The sequence below is a fragment of the Canis lupus genome, chromosome 18 (genome assembly GCF_011100685.1).
Source record: "Canis lupus familiaris isolate Mischka breed German Shepherd chromosome 18, alternate assembly UU_Cfam_GSD_1.0, whole genome shotgun sequence".
In the NCBI taxonomy this organism is placed as follows: domain Eukaryota; kingdom Metazoa; phylum Chordata; class Mammalia; order Carnivora; family Canidae; genus Canis; species Canis lupus.
The window spans coordinates 24,653,480-24,675,489 of record NC_049239.1 but is presented as its reverse complement, the minus strand read 5'-3'; the positions used below and the strand labels follow the sequence as shown (position 1 = coordinate 24,675,489).

Here is a 22,010-nt window from a genome sequence, read left to right as displayed (position 1 = left end):
GCCGATATGAAAAGAAAGACCATACATAAGTACATTGCATAGCAAAGTAGAAGATGAAAAGTGCTATAAAGGGACACCTGGGTGGCTCAGCAGTTGAGCATCTGCCTTTGGCTCAGGGCGTGATCCTGAGGTCAAGGGATCAAGTCCCGCATTGGGCTCCCTGTGAGGAACCTGCTTCTCCCTCTGTCTATGTCTCTGCTTCTCTCTCTGTGTCAATAGATAAATAAAATCTTTAAAAAGAAAAGAAGGAAAAGTGCTATAGAGAAAAATGAATCAGGAAACTTAGCTAGAGAATGGTGGGAGTGTGATAGTCAAGTATGGTGGTAAGGAAAGAACTCACTGAGAGAGTGATGTTTTCACAAATACTTTAAGAAATTGCTGTTGCAAATCATGCAGATACTTGGAAAAGCAATATTTTTTGGCAAAAGGAGCATCCAGTGCAAAGGTCATGAGGTGATAATGTGTCTGCCACCTTTAAGGATCCTAAGGAAGACAATATGGCTGAAAAACAGTTGAATGGGGGAAAGAAGATTGGTTAAATCATGAGTTAATAGTAGGGGGATTAAAAAAGTTTAGATCCTTCCTTGCTGTCATTGTTAAAATATTGGCTTTGAGTGTTACTGAAATCCTACTGGAGAATTTTGGCACGGGGGTGACATAACCTGACTCTCACTGTTATAGTATCATTCTGGTTTCTGTGTTATAAAAATACTGAAAGATAGAACATAGGGAAATAGACATATTTTGAGAATGCAGATGAGAAATGACCGTCTGTAGGCCAGACTAGTTGCAGTGGAGGTAGGAGGAGAGGATGATAAGTAGGTAGAGCCAATAGGACTTTTTGATGATTGGATATGAAATGAAAGAGAAGTCAAATCTGACTTCATCTTTTTTTTTTCTTTTTTTTAATTGAAGGATGGAAGTACCATTGGTTGGGATGGTGAAGATTGTGAAAGAAGTAGATTTTGGGGAGAAAATCAAGTGGACATATTTGTTTGAGAAAATAAAACTAGTAGATGTCTTCTAAGTGAAACGCCAGGAAGGCACTTGAGTACATAATTTATGGGAGATGTCATTGAAGATATAATTTGGCAGTTAGCCTATAGAAATTTTTAAATCCATGATACTCCATGAGATAACTAAAGGATGTAGAAGAATTTGAAGGATTGAGTTCTGAAATTCTCTCAAGTGAGGAAAGCAGAGAAAAGAGGAATAAGCATCAAAGTGAGCTGAAAAGAAGTGCCCAGAAAAATCATGTAGGAGAAAAATCAGTAGTTATAATACACAGGAAGTCAATGAAGAAAGTAAAGGAAAAGGGATTATCAGCAGTATCCTATTCAGCTAATGTGTCTTCAAAGATAACAAGTAAAAATTAACATTGAATTCAACAACAAATGTTCATTGTTGACCTTGATAAAGGCAGTGTCTTTGAGTGTGGGACTCATGGCACAATTAGGATGGATACATAAGAGCATGGGCTCAGGGACTGTAGACAATTATAGATAATTCTTTCAAGGATTTTTTCTGTAATGGAGACATAGGAAGTAGTAACTGGAAGGAAAATAAAATCAAGTGATTTGGGTTTTTTTTTCATGAACTAAATAACACCATATTTATATGTCAATTGAAATCATCTAGGGGAGAATAACAATGATTCAGAAGAGATGTGAGATAATCCATACCTTACTGAAGAAAATATTGATGAAACTCCATTCTTTTCTCTGAAAACAGGTTACTTTTATGTTTTTTATTTTATTTTATTTTTTTATATTTTATTTTATTTTATTATTATTTTTATTTTATCTTATAACTTATAACCTGTATCACTATATCAAACTGAATACCTTCCTCCTTAAACATAGTTTTCTGTTTGACCTCTCTTTTCATCTACACAATAGGTGACATTGACAATAACCCAGATAATAGTATATTATGCAAAATAAGCCACTTTCATTAACATATGTTCCAAAAGTATCCTGGGGCACCTGGGTAGCTCACTCAGTTAAGCATCAGATCCTCTATCTCAGCATTGTGAGTTCAAGTCTCACACTGTGCTCCATGCTGGACATGGAGCTTACTTTAAAATGTGTTCAGTTTGATATAGTGATACAGGTTATAAGTTTAGAAAATTGATACATAAAGATTTGGAAAGAAAACTCCAGAAAGGTGAAATGATAACCTCAAAGTTCCATAAGAGATAATTAAAACAAAACAAAACAAAACAAAACAAAACAAAACAACTGATCCATGTCTCCTGCTTTTCAGTTCAATGGTATTTATACTAAAATTTGCCTACATCCAAGCCTATTAATTAACAATAATTAAAATCTATAACATTGTATTTGAGTACTGTTGTAAACATTATTGATCTGTGGAGGTTCACAAGGTGATGGAAGTTACACAATAATGTAAAATATGACTTATGATTTAATATTACCATAGAAGTATCGCACAAAAAATCATTCTTGGAATTGAGAAGATATATAATAATTGCTGAGATCTGCAAAGGTCAGCAGTGCCCTCCTGGCAGGGTAAAAGAGAGTTACTTCATGAGACACTCTGGCTGTGTCATTATGCATAAACATGGAAGGGACTTTAGGATGGTAGTTGCTTAAGTAAAAGGTAATTTTTTTCTGGGATTAAGCCCAGTCAACTCTTTTTCAGTTGAAAAAGTTCCTTTTAAACAGATCTTCTACGTGGTTGGCTTACTATACTATAAATTACTGAGGAGATAAAAGTTTGTATATGCGACTACTTGTTTTAGGACTTCACCCACCTAAAATTTGGGTCCAATTCTTTGAGTTTTACTAAAGGAATTTTTAGAATGAGATTCTTTCAGTACATGTGTGAAAATATAAATTTAAGGCCCTTTTAAAAATGGATGTCTTTTTTTCACAGAAAATTTGACAAATGCCTCCCTACTTCTTAAGAACTAGGAATATATATTTTGCATTTTTGTAAGAGTCCTTGAAACATGCTGATTTAATCCTATTAATTAAAAAAGAGGCATAAATTAGAACTAAGTGCTTTTAATGTCCAAAGAAAGATACTCATAAAGAAGTTTATTTGACTGAAGCCACAGTGAGCCAGACACAGTCTAGAAAATAAGATAAACATTTCAGTAATCCCAAAGGAATGATGAAGTGGAAGAAGCATTAGAACTTGTCTGTGGGGACATTCTGTAAAAATATAAGTAGAGTTGTTTTGAAAAAGAATCTTGTTTTTCTAAGTAATGCTAAATCTTCTAATATAAAATATAGTTGTAATGGTTGATGAGTCTTAAAGTCCAAAGACCTAGATTTTAGCTCTTTCTCTGGCATGTAGCCTCCACGCACCATTAGAACTATGATTTGATCTTTCTGAGTCTATAGGTTTTCTCATCAGGAAAATAGTGATAATCCTCTGGTTCTCCTTGAGGATCAAATTAAATAAAGGAGGGAAAGCTTCTTGAATGTTCCAAAGCACAAAATGAATATTATGACAGATTTTGAAGTGAGTCCAAACGATATATTATTGAATTAGTTGACGTAAAAATGGTAGATCTTTACAAATACAGTTATATTTAGGCAACTTTGGTAGAATTTCTGCTGCTGCAGGTAATAGGAAATTTACTTGAAAGTTAAGAATAAATCATTATTTGTCATCTTTGCCTCTTCCTTTCAGGTTAATGCATATTAAATATATGTATTTCTCTTTTTTGTAAGAGAAAACTGAGGGGGGATAGTTCATATAGCATTGGTTTAAACTAAGCAGATCATTTATCATTTATTTAGCAATTAAGTTGATTATAATTTAATTAGCTTAATTTAGATTACGTTATGGATGTGCAGATTTGACTAATGTAGATTGTAAAGGAAAAAAAAATAACCTGGCCACTTTACATAAATTAACATATGACGTGACATGTTGTAAGTGTTTGAGAGAAACTCTAGTGTGGAGAAGGAAGAGTCCAGCCCTTCTCTTCAGTGCCGTGGGCCACATTATACTTTAGCTATCCTACTCCAACTTTGGCTTAAGGATCTGTAGCAGCAGTATAATTTGGGAGCTTGTTAGATATGGCATAATCTCAGCACCTACCCTCTTCTAAATGAGATACAAGAAGCCCAGCTAATTTGAAAGCATGTTAAATCCTGAGAAACATTGTTCTAGAGTGGTCTGTTTCAGACCTTCTCTTTCCCCACCCCAACCCCTCACCCTGACCCCCAAGCATTTGGAGATAGCAACAGGAACCTGTAACAGGAACCTTTAATGACTGCAAAGCATTGGAGCCACAGTTGGGTCTCCTTTTTTTTTTTAAGATTTTATTTATTTTATTCATGAGAGACAGACAGAGAGAGAGAGAGAGAGAGAGGAGCAGAGACACAGGCAGAAGGAGAAGCAGGCTCCACTCAGCCCGGTGTGGGACTGGATCCCAGGTCTCCAGGATCACGCCCTGGGTTGAAGGCAGACGCTCAACCACTGAGCCACCCAGGCGCCCCCACAATTGGGTCTCCTAATGGCACACTAACCTCTCTAAATTATCAATAAGCCTGTAATAAATTCTGATTTAGATGGAAGGTAGGTAAACCAACACACAGAAGAATCACTAGGTTGAAAATCATAGTTAAATGTTTATTAGACTTCCTGTGTGCAAGAAGTGGTGATGAATTACAGCATTGATTTAGACACTATTCTTATCTGAAAGGGCTTACAGTTTTTTTAAGGGACAAAATAATTGCAAACCTATTAATGCCATAGGAATAGGACATTTTTTAAGTGAATGCCATTGAAGAAGTTTGAAGAAGGTTGAGTAAGAAACGGGACTTTGGACAAAACCTAGACTTTATTGAATGAGGTATATATATTGGCATAGGGGGATTTTGGTCATGAAATTGACCTAACTTAATTGTGATTTAGGAGGAAAAGCAGAAGAGACAGCATCATGTAGTAGAGATTGGTGAAGGAGGGCACAGAACACAACTGTTTATGTGTCAGTTATAGTAGTTTAGAGAAGGAATAATAGGGATCTTGGCTTGGCTGACAATAGGAATAAATATTTGAGGAGGAAGAATAGAAAATTTGCATGATTGAATCTGTAAGACTTTAAATTTAGCTGGATGTTGCTGTGAGGGGAGTGAAATACACTAAGAAGTACCAGTTATTTAAATACAAGAAAAAAGAATAAGGGACCAAGGAAGGGAAACTAAACATGATCCTGCCATTTTGAGCCTGAGAACTACATCGTGTCATGTCAGTAAGCCATTAGAATCAGTAAGATCTGTTGATTAGGGAAAAACTGCAACATCAAGCAGACTATTGGAAATTCTGAACTGTGATTTGAGAGAGCACAGTTTTAGGTGTCTGCCTCAAAGTCATCAGCAGAGTTCTAGTGATTTGTGAGACAGAAATAATTATAGGAAACTATAAATGGAAAACATTATTTCATTGCTTATGCCCTATGAACACTGCCTGAAATTCAGAACATTATTCTATCATTGTAGTTTTAGTCTCCCCCTTGGAAGTCTGTGTGCATATTTTAATGTGGATTCTCTGCACACGTCTACCAGGAATATCTTCCTTGAGACTGAGTAGAGGACCTTTTCTGGAGAAAGCCTAGAGAATAGTTCTATGGGTAATTGACATCTGTTCAGAATGAAAAACCAAACTAAAATTTTCTTGAATCAATGGAAATTAAATTTTAGACCAGATGTCACACTGAGTGCCCAGCATAATAAATGAAAAACAAAAACAAAATCCAAGACATATTTAGTCCAATTATTTTAAACTTCATAATAGCAAGAGTGAAGAGGTGATTCAGATAACTTTCAGAAACAATAAAAGACAGATTCAAAGGCTGGGGATATGATGACACGAGGCTTCTCAATCATGACTTTGAAGGCTGGAGGAGCATATTAACATGCCTCAGGTCACTGAGGGTGAATGCTATTCACCCCGGAATTCTGTAGTTAGCCCCCCTGTTAATGAGGGTAAATTAAAGGCATTTTTACACATTGAAAATTTCACAAATTTAAGTCTCAGTCATCCTTTCCTAGGAAGCTTCTGGAGATGTGCTCCCCAAAATTAAGAAAGTAAGTCAAGGAAGAAGACACAGGATCTAGGAAAGATGGATCCATCATTGGAGAGAGGTAGAGGGAGTTTGAGAAAGCTGTTCCAGTTTGTAGGGAGAAGACGGGCCCAGGAGAGACGTCGCCAGGAGAAACCCAAAACACAGTTTGACAGAATGTCATCTGAGAATCTTAGGGAAGCACTTTTCAGAAAGTGTGGAAAGATTTGATCACAATTTTAAAACTAAGCAAATGTCACAACTGGGATATTATTAATAAAAGCAACAGTTTTTTTCAAGAAATAAAGTATAGTCAGAAAACTACTTTTCAGGGCAGCCCCAGTGGCGCAGTGGTTTAGCGCCGCCTGCAGCCCAGGGCGTGATCCTGGAGACCCTGGATCGAGTCCCACGTCAGGCTCTCTGTATGATGCCTGCTTCTCCCTCTGCCTGTGTCTCTGCCTCTCTCTCTGTCTCTATGAATAAATAAATAAAATCTTTAAAAAAAAAAAGAAAAGAAAACTACTTTTCAGAGTAGGGAGGAATATTTACATTGCAATAATAATGTGATGATGATGATGATGATGATACTGCTCACTGAATACAACTTTCATAAAAGGGGTACTATGTTAGGAGCTTGGTTGGAGGGAAAGAGCTGACATCCAAAAGCTAAAATTCTCAACTTCTGTAAATGGGAATTCAATGAAAATGTCTGGAAATAATGTTTTAAAAGATAGTAGTATAGTCTTAGAAATATAAAAAGAGATAAGAAGTTAACTACTAAATGTGTTTTTATAAGGACTAGATTGGAGGTGGACACAGATGGAGGAGGAGACAGATGGCCATTATGTATGCCTCTTAATGTTACTTTTTGGTATGCATACGCTTAATTTTGATGAATATAAGTAATTTTAAAAAGTAATGTTATAAAATATTGTCCTTTTTGAAAGTTATTCTCATAACTTTTCTATGTACATTCATTTATCATGATCTTAGCTTGAGGAATTATTTTTTCCTATTGTATTTGTCTTGCTATTTAGAATCCATAGTATTCTATGGATTTTAAGGTATGACTTTCTGAGATTTGTAAAAATTAAATTTACATACTTGATTGAAAACAAATGTATATTCATTTGTGACATGGTGTCTTGATTTTAAAACATTCAAATTTGAAAAGGGAGAAATATTCAAAACCTTGAAGGGAGTTAAGAAAATAATTGTCAGAGTAGAATCAATCTTGCCGGAATTATGCTGTCAACTACTTCTGAGGAAGTTTATTCTATTATGACGTTGTTTTTCTGGAAATGTACTAGGTACTTTTAATGTCAGCCTTTTTTTTTTATAGGTCAATGGGAAACAATATCATAGCAAAGTATTTGAGAATTTAAAAGGACTAATTCAAAGTAAGAATTTAAAAGCACTCATAATCATAAATTACGAATCTCACATGTGATGGATTATAGAAAGCATCTGCTATTGAAAGCTAGCCAAATAAGAATAAACCTGTGATTTAAAAGCATGGATGTAGATGGAAATGTGACAGTGTAAAATTGCCACACTCTACTGCACATCCTGTCCTGGCAAGAACAAAGCTCTGATGATATAATAGGCTTTATTTGCTTCTAATTTATGTTTCCTTACATGGTACCGTCTAATTTGTTACTGACATAGATAATGTTCTAAGACCTAATGAGCAGAATGATCTTCTACATTCCATTGCAGAAGAGCAAATGAAAATCTGATTTTCTTTTTTCCTGATTTAGAAGGAAGAAAACAAGACTGGACTTCTCACCTAGGAAAGTATAAATATAATATAATACACACTTAGTTTGAACTCATCTTTTCTAAGGATTTTAGGTTTGAATATTGTTTTTTTCTTTATATATTTGATATCATTTGAGCACTTAGCTATGGAGACTGAGTGTACATAAATAGAGAGTAATTTGTATTTTTGATAGGTAGAAGTGAGCTATCTTGCTAACCAAAATCTTTTCCTATGATCTCAAGCCTCAGAAAACCGATGAAAGTCAAGTGGGGCCAATTTAAGACAAGTTAAATTTCCAAAGCTTGATTCCAAAACAGAATCCATGCCTTTCCATGGACCAAAAGCTGAGGAAGCAAATAAAAGTTCACAGAGAGCCAAAGGAACTCAGTGAGCCACAACATTAGGGACTAATTTTCGTGTTGGAATGAATAGCTTGCTCCTTTTACTCAATTCCTGACTCAAACTGAGAAGGGGGCGGGGGAGTTGGTAGCCAAAAGTTTTCTGGCAACTATGGGAAGAAGGAATTCCATAGCAGGATTCTTTAGATACTAACAGCATGAAAGTCCTGGGGAGTCAGATCATCATCAAGGGAAGAAAGCTGAATTTACGGGGAAGACAGGAATAAAAACTCCTTTACTCCTTTACTTAGTCAGCTTTGCAAAGAACACACGGGAGAGGTGACCGTATTTCAAGAAACTTAGAACAGCCTTACTTAATACAATGGTGATTTCCTTTGAGGAAAAACAGAAGTGGCTGCGGCAAGGATTTGTGCTGAACATCTTGAGATGGTAGGGAAAAGCAGTTGGGTTTTGATCTGGGTCCATTTTGGGTTGGAAGCTTTCTCTGCTGAGGAATTGTATTCCTTAGATTGGAGTCAATTGAATATTGATTTTCCTCAAAGGTGATTTTCTTTTTACTCCTATGAAGTTCTGCCTTTAATAACTTTATCTTCTTTAAAATAAAAGCTGTTAAGTGTTCTTTGTCAAAGGATGTGGGAAGCCATTTTTTTTGGCTACGTAGTCCTCTTGTCATCTCCACCTAGTTCAGGATTTCTGGCAATAAATGTGATTTCAAGGGTATGAGAAATTGTTCACTTAACAGTCAAACATTGAGGAAGTCTGTGTTGCTTAATCTTAAATTTATTAGATTCAATGTGACTAACCACTCCCTTCCTTTCTGGGGTGAAGAGGAAGAGTTTTAGACCATCAGGTCAAATGTTCATCGGCCTGAATGAACAATTGTATTAAGGGACACTAAACAGGAGATACAAAGAATTCTTTTCAGAACAAATGTTTATTTCAAATAAGCGCAGGGATTGTGGGATCTGTAGCCTTTCCCTCATGTGGAGGGGCATCTGGCTGTGAGTGAGGAGTTTCATTCATGCTGAGCTTCACCATTAAGAGGGAATCGGTTTTGTGAACCCCCCTTAACCGTTCTGGGCCTCACTAAATTGGTAACTTGTGAGTCCAATAGAATTGATAGAAATTCCTTTTAGTTGGAATTTCTTTATGCTCTATTTCTGTTCTTCCCAAAGCTTAAGAGTAATCTGCTCCAAGGAACATAGCAATGCCCAGGTATAGTAGGTGAATGAGTTTATTTGATACCTCCTTAATGTTAACAAAGTTAGGCATAATGTTCTAATGCCATAGAACTTGGGTATTGGAAGGAGTTTAGAGACCATTCCATGTCTCCACCCATACAAAATGAGGAGAGAACTGAAGTAACATTATTTGCCTTGCTAAAAGATGCAGTAGGAATTTCTTTCCATTTAACTATTAAATATATTTAACAGTCTATGACTTTAAGTATTGTTGTCCTCTGTCACAAGCATATTTTCATTTTTGTCGTGAATGAGCATTTCCTTTGCATTAGTCTATAAGATTCATGAGAGTGGAACTTGTTATAAGAGTCTTTGCAACACATGCAAAGTATCTGGTGGTTTTAGGTGAGTCAGTTGTTTGCCTTCAAAGTCAAGTTTTTGGAGTACCTGGATGACGCAGTCAGTTAAGCATCTGCCTTCAGCTCACGTCATGATTTCAAGGTCCTAGGATTGAGCTCTGTATCTGGCTCTGTGCTCAGTGGGAAGTCTGCTTCTCCCCCTCTTTCTGCCCCTCTCCACCCGCCCCCCACCCTGGCTCATTGGTTGTCTCAAATAAATAAATAAAATCTTAAAAAAAAACACACAAAATCAAGTTTTATAAAGGTAGTGACTCACTTTTTTTGTGCTAGAATGAGAAATTATGCTAAGTATGGTTACTAACTACATGTAGGAAATATATAATTTCTCTGTGACTTTTGAAGAGGTTATCAGGAGATGGTTGATGAAAATTCTGGACCTACCCTTCAGAAAAAAATGCACATATACATACAAACATATGAAAAATCATATTATTTGTAGGGTTTTTGATCCCCAGAACCATCCTGTTACTCTGAAGTGGTTTATTGATCATGGAGCATGAACATCTTTTCTATGTCATTATTCAATTAAAATGCATTATGGTAATGATTTCTATTTTTAAACTAATGGTATAAATGAATAATCCTTGTTCCATTTATTTCAGAAATAATTAGCTTGTAGCTTTTTCAAAAGAATATTGCTAGAACAGGAGTGGGAACTTGGGGGCCTGGGACATTGAGTGACACTACAAGCTGAGAACAGGGTGATAGGACAATGAATTGCTAAAAGAACAGTTACAAGGAGTGATTGTGGTGATTAGGTCAAAAGTTTAGGTAGATAGAACAAAGAGTGCATTTAGGACCTAGAAGTAAATGCTATTGTCATCTGAACAGAGGTGAGGCTGGCTAAGTATGTACAGGCAGGACTCCTCTCAATGGCATGTGTGAAGCAACATGCTCGCCCCACCATCCAAGACGGACAGAACAGAGTTTCTGTTCAAGGAGATTATAAACTATGGACAGTCTTAAAAATTACATGTCTGAGAGTTGCCAGTTTAGGAGAAGAAAAAAATAAATCTCTGAAATGTGTTGCCAAAGTTTTAGTCTTTAACTTTCATGAGTTTTCAGCCTGCAGAGACAGCATCCATTTCTGGTTCCAGAAATCCTGGGAGTATGTTAGCTTTAGGTGTGAAGATGCAGGTTCTGGACTTAATTACCACCCCCCACCTCCCACCCCCGTTTTTTTTTTTTTTTTTTTTCTCCTTTTTTTTTCCTAGGCTTTAGTTGATGATCCTGTGGAAACAAAAATGACTTTGCTTGGTTTGGCAGAAATGCAAGAAAGATAAGCTGCTTGGGGAAGAGGGAACCTGTTCCAATCCCTGTCCCAAGGTCTTTTCAAAATGTATGCGTCAGCCTGAGAAATTTTCATATGTAATGCCTAAGTCTAATTATTTAGTTTGGCTACAAAGGATTGGCAAAGCATGCTTTAATCGTTTTGATGCTAACATTGTCACAAGGCAACATTAAATCATTGTGAAATGATAATACTTTACGTGAGTCACTAATTTCGCAGCTGTTTTTCCTTGTCAAGTTTGAAACTAAACCCAACAGAATCGGTAATGGTAAAAGAAAATAAGGCAAATGACTACCTCAACTTTATTTTCTTGGCCATACCCGTAGAAACAACAAATGAGATGCAAGATTCTTAAACATCTTGCTCCCCTCATTGGCATTGCCATAACTCAGGGACTTGTCATCTTTTAGAAACTTCTGGTTAGTCTCCTTGCTCCCACTTTTCCAGTTCTCATCCATCCTGAACACTGTAGCCAGACCTATTTTCCAACACTCATTAAAGTCTTTGTCACTGTTCTGTGTGACATATAGCTCAATAGGCTTCCAGTTACCTGGATGATAACCAAACTCCCCATTTTGGGCTCTGATTATATGGAGGCTGCCTTTTCCAGCCTCTCATGGTCTGTGTGTTCTAGCATACTGAATATACGTCAAGCCACAAACATTTAATAAGTACATAATTTGTCTCCCAGACACTGAGCTAGTGTGGGGATTCAAAGATAGGTTAGATATAGTCTTTGTGCTGAAGGGGCTCACAGGGCAGGAGACATGTTAAAAATATAGTGTGTGAGGGCGCCTGGCTGGCTCAGTCAGGTAAGCGTCTGCCTTGGGTTCACGTCATGGGTCCTGGGATCGGCCCCACATCAGGCTCCCTGCTCAGCGGGAAGTCTGCTCTCCTTCTCTCTCTGCCCCTCCCCCTGGTCATTTCTTTCTCTTTCTCTCTCCAATAAATAAATAAATAACATATTTAATTTTTTTTAAAATGCAGTGTGTGTGACATGTGATGATACGCCTTTGTATATCCCTGTGTTCTGCCTTGAATAAACTTTTCTTTTTTTTTTTAACTTTTCTTTGTATCTTTCTGTAGAACTTCCATTTGCCCTTCAACACTGTTGTCAATTATCATCTGCCTTTATAAGATGATGAACAATTACTTAAAAGATTTCTTCTGTGTATACTTGTATTATAATTTATTTTACTTATATTGTATTTTGTATACATATCTACTTATGTATTGATCTGTGAGCCCCTTGAAGCACAAAGGGCTTAGTCATGACCACACCCTTAATTACATGCTCAATATCTAACATGTAATAGATTCTTACAAATATTTGTGGACTAAATAGCCTTTTTTTTTTTTTTTAAAGTAGGCTCCATGCCCAGTATGGAGCCCACTGTGGGGCTTGAACTCATGATCCTGAGATCAAGACCTGAGCTGAGATCAAGAGTCAGATGCTTAACCGACTCACCTAGCCAGGTGCCCTTGAATAGCTTTATAATATTAGTCCAATATAAAAAAAAAAAAAACACAAAGAAGTTCTTATCTTCACAAGTCAAGTTTAATGGAAGACAAGATCATATTCTTCTTTGATAGAACTTACCTGACCCAAACTAGAATTTAATAATCATACTTAAAGTAACAGTTAATATTTATTGAACTTTTCCTATCTTCAAGATATTGTTTTAAGAACCCTATATAAATTATCTCCTTTAATCATCCTAATGATTATATGAGTTGGGAAATATAATGACTTCCTTTTTATGGATTTTGTAGAAAGTTTAAAAAATACATCATCATCATTGTAATAGCTGATAGTTGTATAGCACTTACTGGTGCCAGGTGCCATTCTAATGCTGATCATAAATTAAGTCCTTTATTCCTCACACCTCCATGATTTATTAATAGTTCATAGTATTATCTCCATTTTATAGAGGAGAAAACTGAGGTACTGAGAAATTAAGTTTCTTTTCCTAGATCACAGCCAGATTTGTGGGGCTACAATATGACCCCAGTGGTCTGGACACATCTCTTACACTCTTACTTTTAGGCTACGCCATGTTTCATTTCGTTAACACTGCAAATGGATGGTTCATAAAGTTGATTATTATCTATGGGCACTTGAAATAATAAGAATTTATATCATTTAGCCTACTTTTCTCTGTTAATTGGGTCAAGATATACTCTCAGATATTCCCTTACATGCTTTCCATTTTGCCCATTTTATTCTTTCTTGAACAAGGGAGAATCTCATGGAACCTAAACTGAATAAAGGTTTGTGTGATATATTTTCTTTGGTTAAGGCTTTAGATCATATCTGCCTTCTCTATTCACTCAGTTCCACTTTTCTTCCTTTAGTTCTATTTTACAGTTGATATGGAATGTTTATCGGATATTAGTCCTACCAAAGCAGGCTTACTGTATTCGGAGATGCGAAAAAGTATTATTCCATATGTCTGTGATCTGAAAAACTGTTAAAGTTACATTTAGCTTAATGGAAAACAATTAGTGTAGACTCAGACTTTTATCCAGTGTACATAAAGCATGATTCATAAACATTAACAAGACCACGCTCACTTGAGAATTCAGATAGTATCATATCTTCTTCGGCACACAGCCTTTGCTTTGTCAAAACGAAGAACAAAATCCGTCTTGCTGAATAAGAGAAATACTATAAAACCATTGTAAATTAGGGAAAATAGTGAGAGGAATTCTCAAAAATATGAAATAATAATAAAGCTGACAGCTGATGTATGGAATATATAGGCTTTAAATTTCAAAGACTCAAATATCCATTTTATCGAGGTTGAAAACTGCCATGATACATTTTAGAAGTATCTTGATACTTCCTGAGACACTGTCCGTTTATATTTTCTCATCAATTAATAATGGCTTACTTGAAAATAATGGTTTAGTTTTAAAGTCCAGTAATATCTAATGGACTTTAATAAGTAATGAGTGATACTCTTACTTAGTATTTAATATTAAATGGTTATAGAAAATGAGAGGGTATGACAAATATTTAAGGCAAAAATCTCTTTAAAAGATTTGGGTTTCTGTAAACTCAGACCTAAATTTAAATAGGAGTCTGTCTATATCACAACTATAAATGAAAAAAAGAATTTAGGATATACAGACAAGTGTTAAAGAGAAATGGAAACTGAAACTGAGGTTATATTATGTGCTTTACCACCTGTGATATTGTGACTTTCGGGCATGTGGCCTCACTTTGGAGGAATTAAATACTTTCATTTATAAAATCATGAATTTGTATTAATTGATTTTCAAGGTCCCTTTCTGCTTTACAGTTTTGATCCCAATATTGATTCAGGATCATATATCTTTCAGAATCCATTTTCTTGGATTTGGCTTCTTTTTTTACTTCCTGAATACATGAAATAGGAACAGTATAATCCTCCAAACACAGTCATGAGTCTTAACATTATCAAAAGTAGGAGGTGAAGAAATGCTCTGAGGTTTCTTACATATTTAGTTTGATGCTTACTTTGCATATATTAATTGATTTAACCAGTTTGAAATAATTGATGCTTTAATCTATAAAGATGACCAGAGTTGTGAAATATTTTGCATTTACTTGCTTTGATACTCATTTTAATATCTTGCATTTTTTCATATGTAAGATCAATATTCTATCAATAAAATACAAATGTCATAAATCATATTGATTTCTAAATGAGTGTGTGCTTAAAAGTGTATTGTTTACTTATATCTAAATTGGAGCATTCATGCTGTATATATTCATTTACAAAGCACGCAAATGTACGTTTTTTGTTTTTTGTTTTTGTAAATGTGCGTTTTGAGGCAAGTAAATATTTTGCTAATTAATTGTTTCTTTCTTTCTATTCCTCTTTTACATTCCCATAGACTTGCTGCTTTCAAATAGCTGCATTCCCTTTTTGGGTTCATCAGAAGGACTAGATTTCCAAACCATTCTGTTGGATGAGGAGAGGGGCAGGCTGCTTGTAGGAGCCAAGGACCACATCTTCCTGCTCAGCCTGGTTGACTTAAACAAAAATTTTAAGAAGGTGAGTTATTTATGTATAGTTGACTGAATATGCGTTTATCTTCATTCATGTCTTTCTCCTCTTTTAAGTGACTCTGTCAAATGCACTTCATTCATGTCTTTCTCCTCTTTTAAGTGACTCATGTCAAATGTCATTGACATGTTCAAAAAGAACATATTAAAAGAACACCCAGCTTCAGATACATGTTGTGGATCTTTGTGGATTTAAGTACATATACATGTTCTCTGTTAAGAGTGAATGAGCATAATAATAAAGCCTTTGAAAATGTGAATGAAAGGGATCATACAAGAGAAATGCAATATTTTAGATTGAAAAGCTGGCAAATATAACATTTATGTCTATAGCAATTAATGTAAAATTACGTTTTTATTAACTTTCAATTAACAAATAACCATACGTTAAAAAACATTTTTTAAAGATTTTTAATTTATTTGCGAGAGAGAGCACAAGCCAGGGGAGGGGCAGAGGGAGAGAGAGGAGCAGACTCCCCACTGAGCGGGGAGCCTGATGCGGGGCTGGATCCCAGGACCCTGAGATCATGACCCTAGTTGAAGGCAGATGCTTAACTGACTGAGCCACCCTGGCACCCCCAAATAACCATACTCTAAAATGACAGTTTGATTATGGTGGTATTTTAACACCACAGTTTTTTCACACTCTTAACTGAATAGTTTTCTCTTATGGCCCAATCACACTCAGAGGATGAAGATTAATAATACCCTCAACTATGGGCTCATGAAGAACAATCTACCACTAAAAGAAAATATCTGCTAGTTGTTAAAAAAACAAAAGGCAGCTGCTGCTATGCTTTACATTTTCAGTTAGCCACGTGATACCCAAAGGGAAGTGCCACACTTTAGGCCTTATAAATTATGATCAGCTGGTACTTTAGCAAGTACCAATATCTATGCAAGGCAAAATGGATATTAGGACTGGAAGGGATTGAATGACTGACGAGAAGACATAATACATGACCCATTTTACATCTACAAGACATTTTTTTTTATTATTTTTTTTTATAAGACATTTTAGATTGTTTTTGCCTTCTCTCCTTTTTCAGAAGTATTGCAAAAAAAAAAAATACTAGGAGCCATTACAAGATTTCGGGTCAATAGTCTCCAATATTGAATTAATAGAGAATTCTTTCCATTCCCAAAGAGCTGTTCATAAGTCGTCATAGGACTTTGAATCTTCAAATAGCTTTCATCTACAATAACTACTTTAACTTAAGCTCTAATTTTGAAATACTTTTTATAACTAAATAGTCATTGCTCAGTTATTTGAGTTATTAAGACTAAAGGCTTTTGTCTACATAAGCAAAATATTTATCTACATATTTGATAATATTCTTAATTAATGCCTGCATCAGAAACAATGTTTTTTGCCTTTTAATAACTTAAATTTAAGTAGTTTTTCTGTCATTTTTGAGGCCCACCAAAAGAAAAGGAGATATCTCTTATGAGTGCTCAGACTTGATAAAGAAATAGTCTTTGAGTGCAAATGTATATGCATGTATTAGATATTACTAGAATAAAGAGTAAGGGTAAAATATTGCCAGTAGTTGTTTTTGACTTGCCATAATCCAAATACACTTACAAACTCATAAGATTATCTTATTAAAAATATTATTCTGTAGTTTAATATTGTTTACAATAAGTAAAATAAACAGTGAATTATATGCTAGAATTTGAAAAGCTTACCTTCACTATGCCATTATAGTTTCATTCTATTTGTCTTTAAGGGTATATGGTTTCCTTAGAAATTTTTTAATAAGTATTTGTATCAGAGAGCCTATTGATGGTATGAACTAATGTCTCAATTTTAGCAGGAGATAACTCCTTTTATGAAAACCACCAAAGAAAATCTTAGTCAGCTTCACAGTTTTACTTTAAGAGCTGCTACATAGCTAACAAAGCATTTTTCCAAATATGTCTGTTTTAGTATAATAGCAAAAAGCAATTCATACTTTTAAGGGAATTTGTTCTTGTGCTATTCTCTGCCTTCAGGGATTAGAAGAAGAAGTTCATTTATCTGAAATGAGTGTATTAGATCATTGCTTAAAATAAATTCTGATAACATAACTTCCTTATGTGACTATTTTAAGCAAATCTCTCTTTGGCTGCATTCCATCCTTGAAATGTGCTAATATTTAATAAAATAAATACTTATGAAATATTGATTTCCCTTATGATATTATTGAAATAGATGGTTATTTGGATACATTGTAAAATTAGGGTCTGTGCTAGAGATTTTCTGCCTAACTGATATTCTTTTGTCTTTATAAGATGTATAATTCATAAAGAGGTTATATAAAGGAAATAATTTATGTTTATGTAGGTATCCACATTTAAAATTTGTATGAATCATTCTCGTGCTAAAAGGTACTTCACAGTAGCAAGTTTAAGTGTCAAGATGTAGTGCTTTAGCAGTGTTTAGACCTACGTGGTTTGCATTGGCTCTGTGCCCCTCGGCAAAAATCCAAACTTCTCTGTGGAAGAAACCACACATGTTGGGACTCTGTGGGTCTGAAGGATGTCCTTTGTACTCTGTAGACTTAAAGCAATCTACAACACATAATTGAGTTAGGAGTGACTGACTGGTTGGGATATTTTCCTCTGGCAAATTAAAAACAAGATCTGTAGAAAGTATTCAGTTGAAGTGCCAAAATTTAGGATATATGTTTGCTTATAAGTTTTTGTACAAACAAGGATGTGCCTATTGAAAAATAGCTATCATTACTTCATATTTGCCACAGGCCTTCAATGTGGAGTCACTAAACAACCTTTACAAAATGAATTCAGTAACAAATATTTGCAAATATCCTTTGTCTTATCTTTGTTCAAACTAGATTTTGAGTCTTCCACAATGAGTGGTATGGGTATATGCTTAATAAGCTCTGATAAGTAAGTGACTGTAGAGGAAGAAAGTAAAAATTAGACCCTTCAGAGTATTTCTACTCTCTGGAAAGCAAAAAATATGCCAAGTGGTTTGTTTTTTTTGGTTTTGGGGTTTTGTTTTTTGTTTTTTGTTTTTTTGTTTGTTTATTTTAGATACAAGAGATTCTGATCTTTTCTTGAAGGAAAGGACTATTTCGTTTCTATAGGGATTTAACAGATTTAAGGGCAAGTGTAAGCACATATGGAGATACGATATCTCTCACTTTGAGTAGGCTTTTCCGCCACTGGTTCATAAGGCCTCTCTTTTCAGCTAGGGAATACTCTGTGGGTCCCTCTGTGGAATAGGTTTAGGATAGATATACACACTGATGGGACAAAATGGAATAATCAGAACAAGCCTAACATGATCCCATTCCAAGGGAAGAATGTAGATCTGGAACCATTTTTACTATTGTGCTGTAGGTTGATTTCCCCCAGAAGCCAACCAGGAGAAGGAGATTAGTTTATGAGGTATTTGTTAGGGAGTGTTCTTGGGATCAACACGTGTGAGAGGGCCACTGGGGAAGTAGTATTAGATAAAGAAAGTACTGAGCTATAATGCAGACCTAGCAAAGCCTCAGCTGACAGGCCAAAGTGATAAGGTGGCAGCCATTTCAATATTTCCCTGTAGTGTAAGTGATAATACCATTATTCAACTGAGTTTATCTTATAAAAGGGAATCTCCATTTTCTCCCTATCTAATCCATTTACCATGACTATCAGTGTTATCTCTTAAACAAATAAAAATCTGACTGTATTTCTCCTCTGCTCATATACTTTTGGAGTTCTTGATTTCCAATGTAGTTGAGTGAACTCCAGATTACTGTTGACTTCTAAAGCTCTCCCTGTTTCCAGTCTTATTTTTATCCACTGTTCATTATTCCCTCATTTGCACTTTATTTTCTGCTTCCCTCCCTTCCTCTTTCATTTTTTTTTACTCAATCTGCTCCGTTAGTTCCTTTCAAAATAAATTCCTTTCAAGTTTTGTGCCTTTGCTAAAAAGCTTCCTGAGATTGCCATTCACTCCTTTGCTCATTTCACTCCTCTGAATTCTCAAAGGCAGTTACCTAATTTTGCCCTCTTATATAGCCTTTTACTCCCCCAGATTCCATGTTATCTTAAGGGACATAACAATTCTTTGTGTTTATTAGAGCATTATATACATTATCAGTCTCAGTTGTCCTGCTTGATAGAATTATCATTATTCATTGGTATAAATAAATATATCCCCCATCCAAATTATAGCCTCTTTGAATGGGGAGTTGGCTATTTTCCATGCATTTCTGATCCTCCTTTAGCACACAGTACAGTCTTACACATAAAAGACACTACAGAATATGTTTCTTCGATTTTTTTTGAATTGGGGATTTTGTTCTTTTTCTCTCTTGATTGTGAGATCAGTGTATTATGCTTATCAATTTATCATGCTGTCCACATAGAATAAAAGACATCTGAAAATTAAGAAAATTTATCATATTATATAATAAGAATAATGTCCAGGGTGGCTACTGAGATGGGATATCATCTGCTTAATGATACTACCAGGGACCCAGTTATTTCGGTCTCTTCTACCTGCCATTCTTTGTTGGCGTTATCCTTAGGTTGGTAGCAAGATGGCTATGACAATTTCAGGGGTCACATTCAGAAAAGAAAATGTAAAGGGATAAAAGATTATCACTTATTATGTCTCCTTCTTAGGAGCAAGAAACCTTTCGAGAATCCTTTCTAAAATCTCATTAGCCAGAAATATGTCAATTGTAGTGTTTGAACTCAAAATAGGGGTGCTGAGACCATGATTTGCTTACATCAATCAATTACCTTAGGCGGAAGAAATGTTCAGGAATCAATCACATTGGGGATCCCTGGGTGGCGCAGCGGTTTGGCGCCTGCCTTTGGCCCAGGGCGTGATCCTGGAGACCCAGGATCGAATCCCACGTCGGGCTCCCGGTGCATGGAGCCTGTTTCTCCCTCTGCCTATGTCTCTGCCTCTCTCTCTCTCTCTGTGTGACTATCATAAATTAAAAAAAAAAAAAAAAAGGAATCAATCACATTGATCACCACACTTACCGAGAGGAAGTAGAAAGCAAATTCTTTGGGGAAAAAAATTATTTAAAGGACTCAATTTTTTTTTCATTAACTTAGGCTACCTGAGGCAAACATAATCATTTCCTCAGCCAATCAACAAGAAGAATGTATGTTGACTATTTGGAGAGAACTATTAAGATTAGCTAGTTCTACAAGGAACTACTCTGGGAGGATTTATTTTTCTTTTAGGAGATAGGCTTGAAAAGTATTCATTACAAGTAAACATCCTTGAGGTCATTTATTTTTCTCCACCCTACATGGTAAAAATTGAAAAATCAGCTGACCTTTACTTCTCTTGCTTATGTAAGAGTTCATTTGCCTCTACAAAAGTTCTCTGTAGTCTCTCTAATGTATGTGAGCTTTATGAACTCTGGGCTGCTGCAGATCTCATCAAATTTTCTGATACTCTGTAAGTTTTCTTCCTTCAATATTCTAACCATTGGAGGGATGACATTGTTCGGAGACAGTAAGATTACAATTGAATTCAAAGAGTTAAAGACTGCATTATTATTCTGTAGTACAGTAGCTAGCATTATCCACTAAATATTTAATGTACAGAGAATGTATTTTTTAAATCAAATAGCTAATATCACTTAAGCATCATTGAATATGTATCTTAGCAGAATTATACCCAAAATAGTGCTCCATTGATTGGATTTTTTCCATCTCTGGGGTTGAAACCAATTATATGCATTTGTAGAATTAAAACTTGGGAGGGTTTTTTTTTTTAAGATTATTTATTTATTTATTTATTTATTTATTTATTTATTTATTTATTTATTTGAGGTGGGGGGGGCGGACAGAGGGAGAGAGAAATCCAAGTAGACTCTGCACTAAGCTCAGAGTCCAAAGTGGGTCTTGACCCCACAACTCTGAGATCAGACCTGAGTTGAAACCAAAAGCCAAGCACTTAACTGACTGTACCACTCAGGTACCCCGAGATACTTTTTAGTGACTAACTTGGTATATATATTTTTTCTTTTCTACATTAGTCAGCATTTTTTTCCATTTTTTTCATTAAAAAATCAGTTGAGTGTCTACTTTTGTCACATGTGCATGGGATTTGAACTAGTTCAAGATGGATGGGTAAATCTGGATTGTTGTTAACTGGTTAATTAAAAATAATTTGTATTTGGAACTTGCAGTTTATTGTTTCCTTGTTAAGTTAGGATGGAGGAAAAACATGTTTGAGAAATCAAGTAAAGTTGTTCTCCCTTCCATGTGTATATTTTTCACAGTTCAAGTTAAAGAAACTACATTTCCCTGGCCTAGACCTTAACATCCTGCCCATTCTCTAGAGTCAGAGGAAGTAAATGAAAAAATAATTTTAATAGTCAGGAAAGATGGTCAATGGCAGATAGACATTTACATTCATTTATCATTATTAGTGATGCATCCGAAACCTGTTCATGAGATAATAGTAATGAGTTTTTGACATTTGTATTATATGACTTAAGGGCCTACGGTTTCTAAACAAATGATTCTAAACTAGATGGCATCACTACACTTTGACTATAAATGAACATTCTCCACCTCAACCAGGCTTAAGTACTCCTAGCAATAATCCATATAAAATCCAGAGCCTCCTCTATGTAAACTGCAGGAGTTATATATACAAACTGAAAGTCTCTCTCTTTCTCTCTCCTTTCTCTGTCTCTTTCTCATTTTTTTTTAATGGAGTCATAGTTAACAGTATATATATAAATATCCAGTACTCTGTTTGATTATGTTAGTTAATTTGACTTCTGAGTTAATGAGTTGTTGGGATCCTTCCATCTGAAAATGTAACTCACTTTGGAAGCAGTTCAAACCATGAATGGGTGGAGTGAGTCTCTAAACCAGGATGTAAGCAAACAGATCACAAAGGGGATGATTTATTAAACTAAGTTCT

The 22,010-nt window shown here is 35.3% G+C and overlaps 1 protein-coding gene across 7 annotated transcripts in view; it reads left to right on the top strand.

Annotated features, from left to right (window-relative positions):
• The window catches only part of SEMA3D (semaphorin 3D), a 216,972-nt gene that overhangs the window by 80,194 nt on the left and 114,768 nt on the right, over positions 1-22,010 (top strand). For all 7 annotated transcript variants that reach the window (XM_038562869.1, XM_038562870.1, XM_038562867.1 and 4 more), the window contains exon 3: positions 14,938-15,098. In XM_038562869.1, coding sequence (XP_038418797.1) covers positions 14,938-15,098 — 161 coding nt within the window. The remainder of the gene's footprint in view (positions 1-14,937; positions 15,099-22,010) is intronic.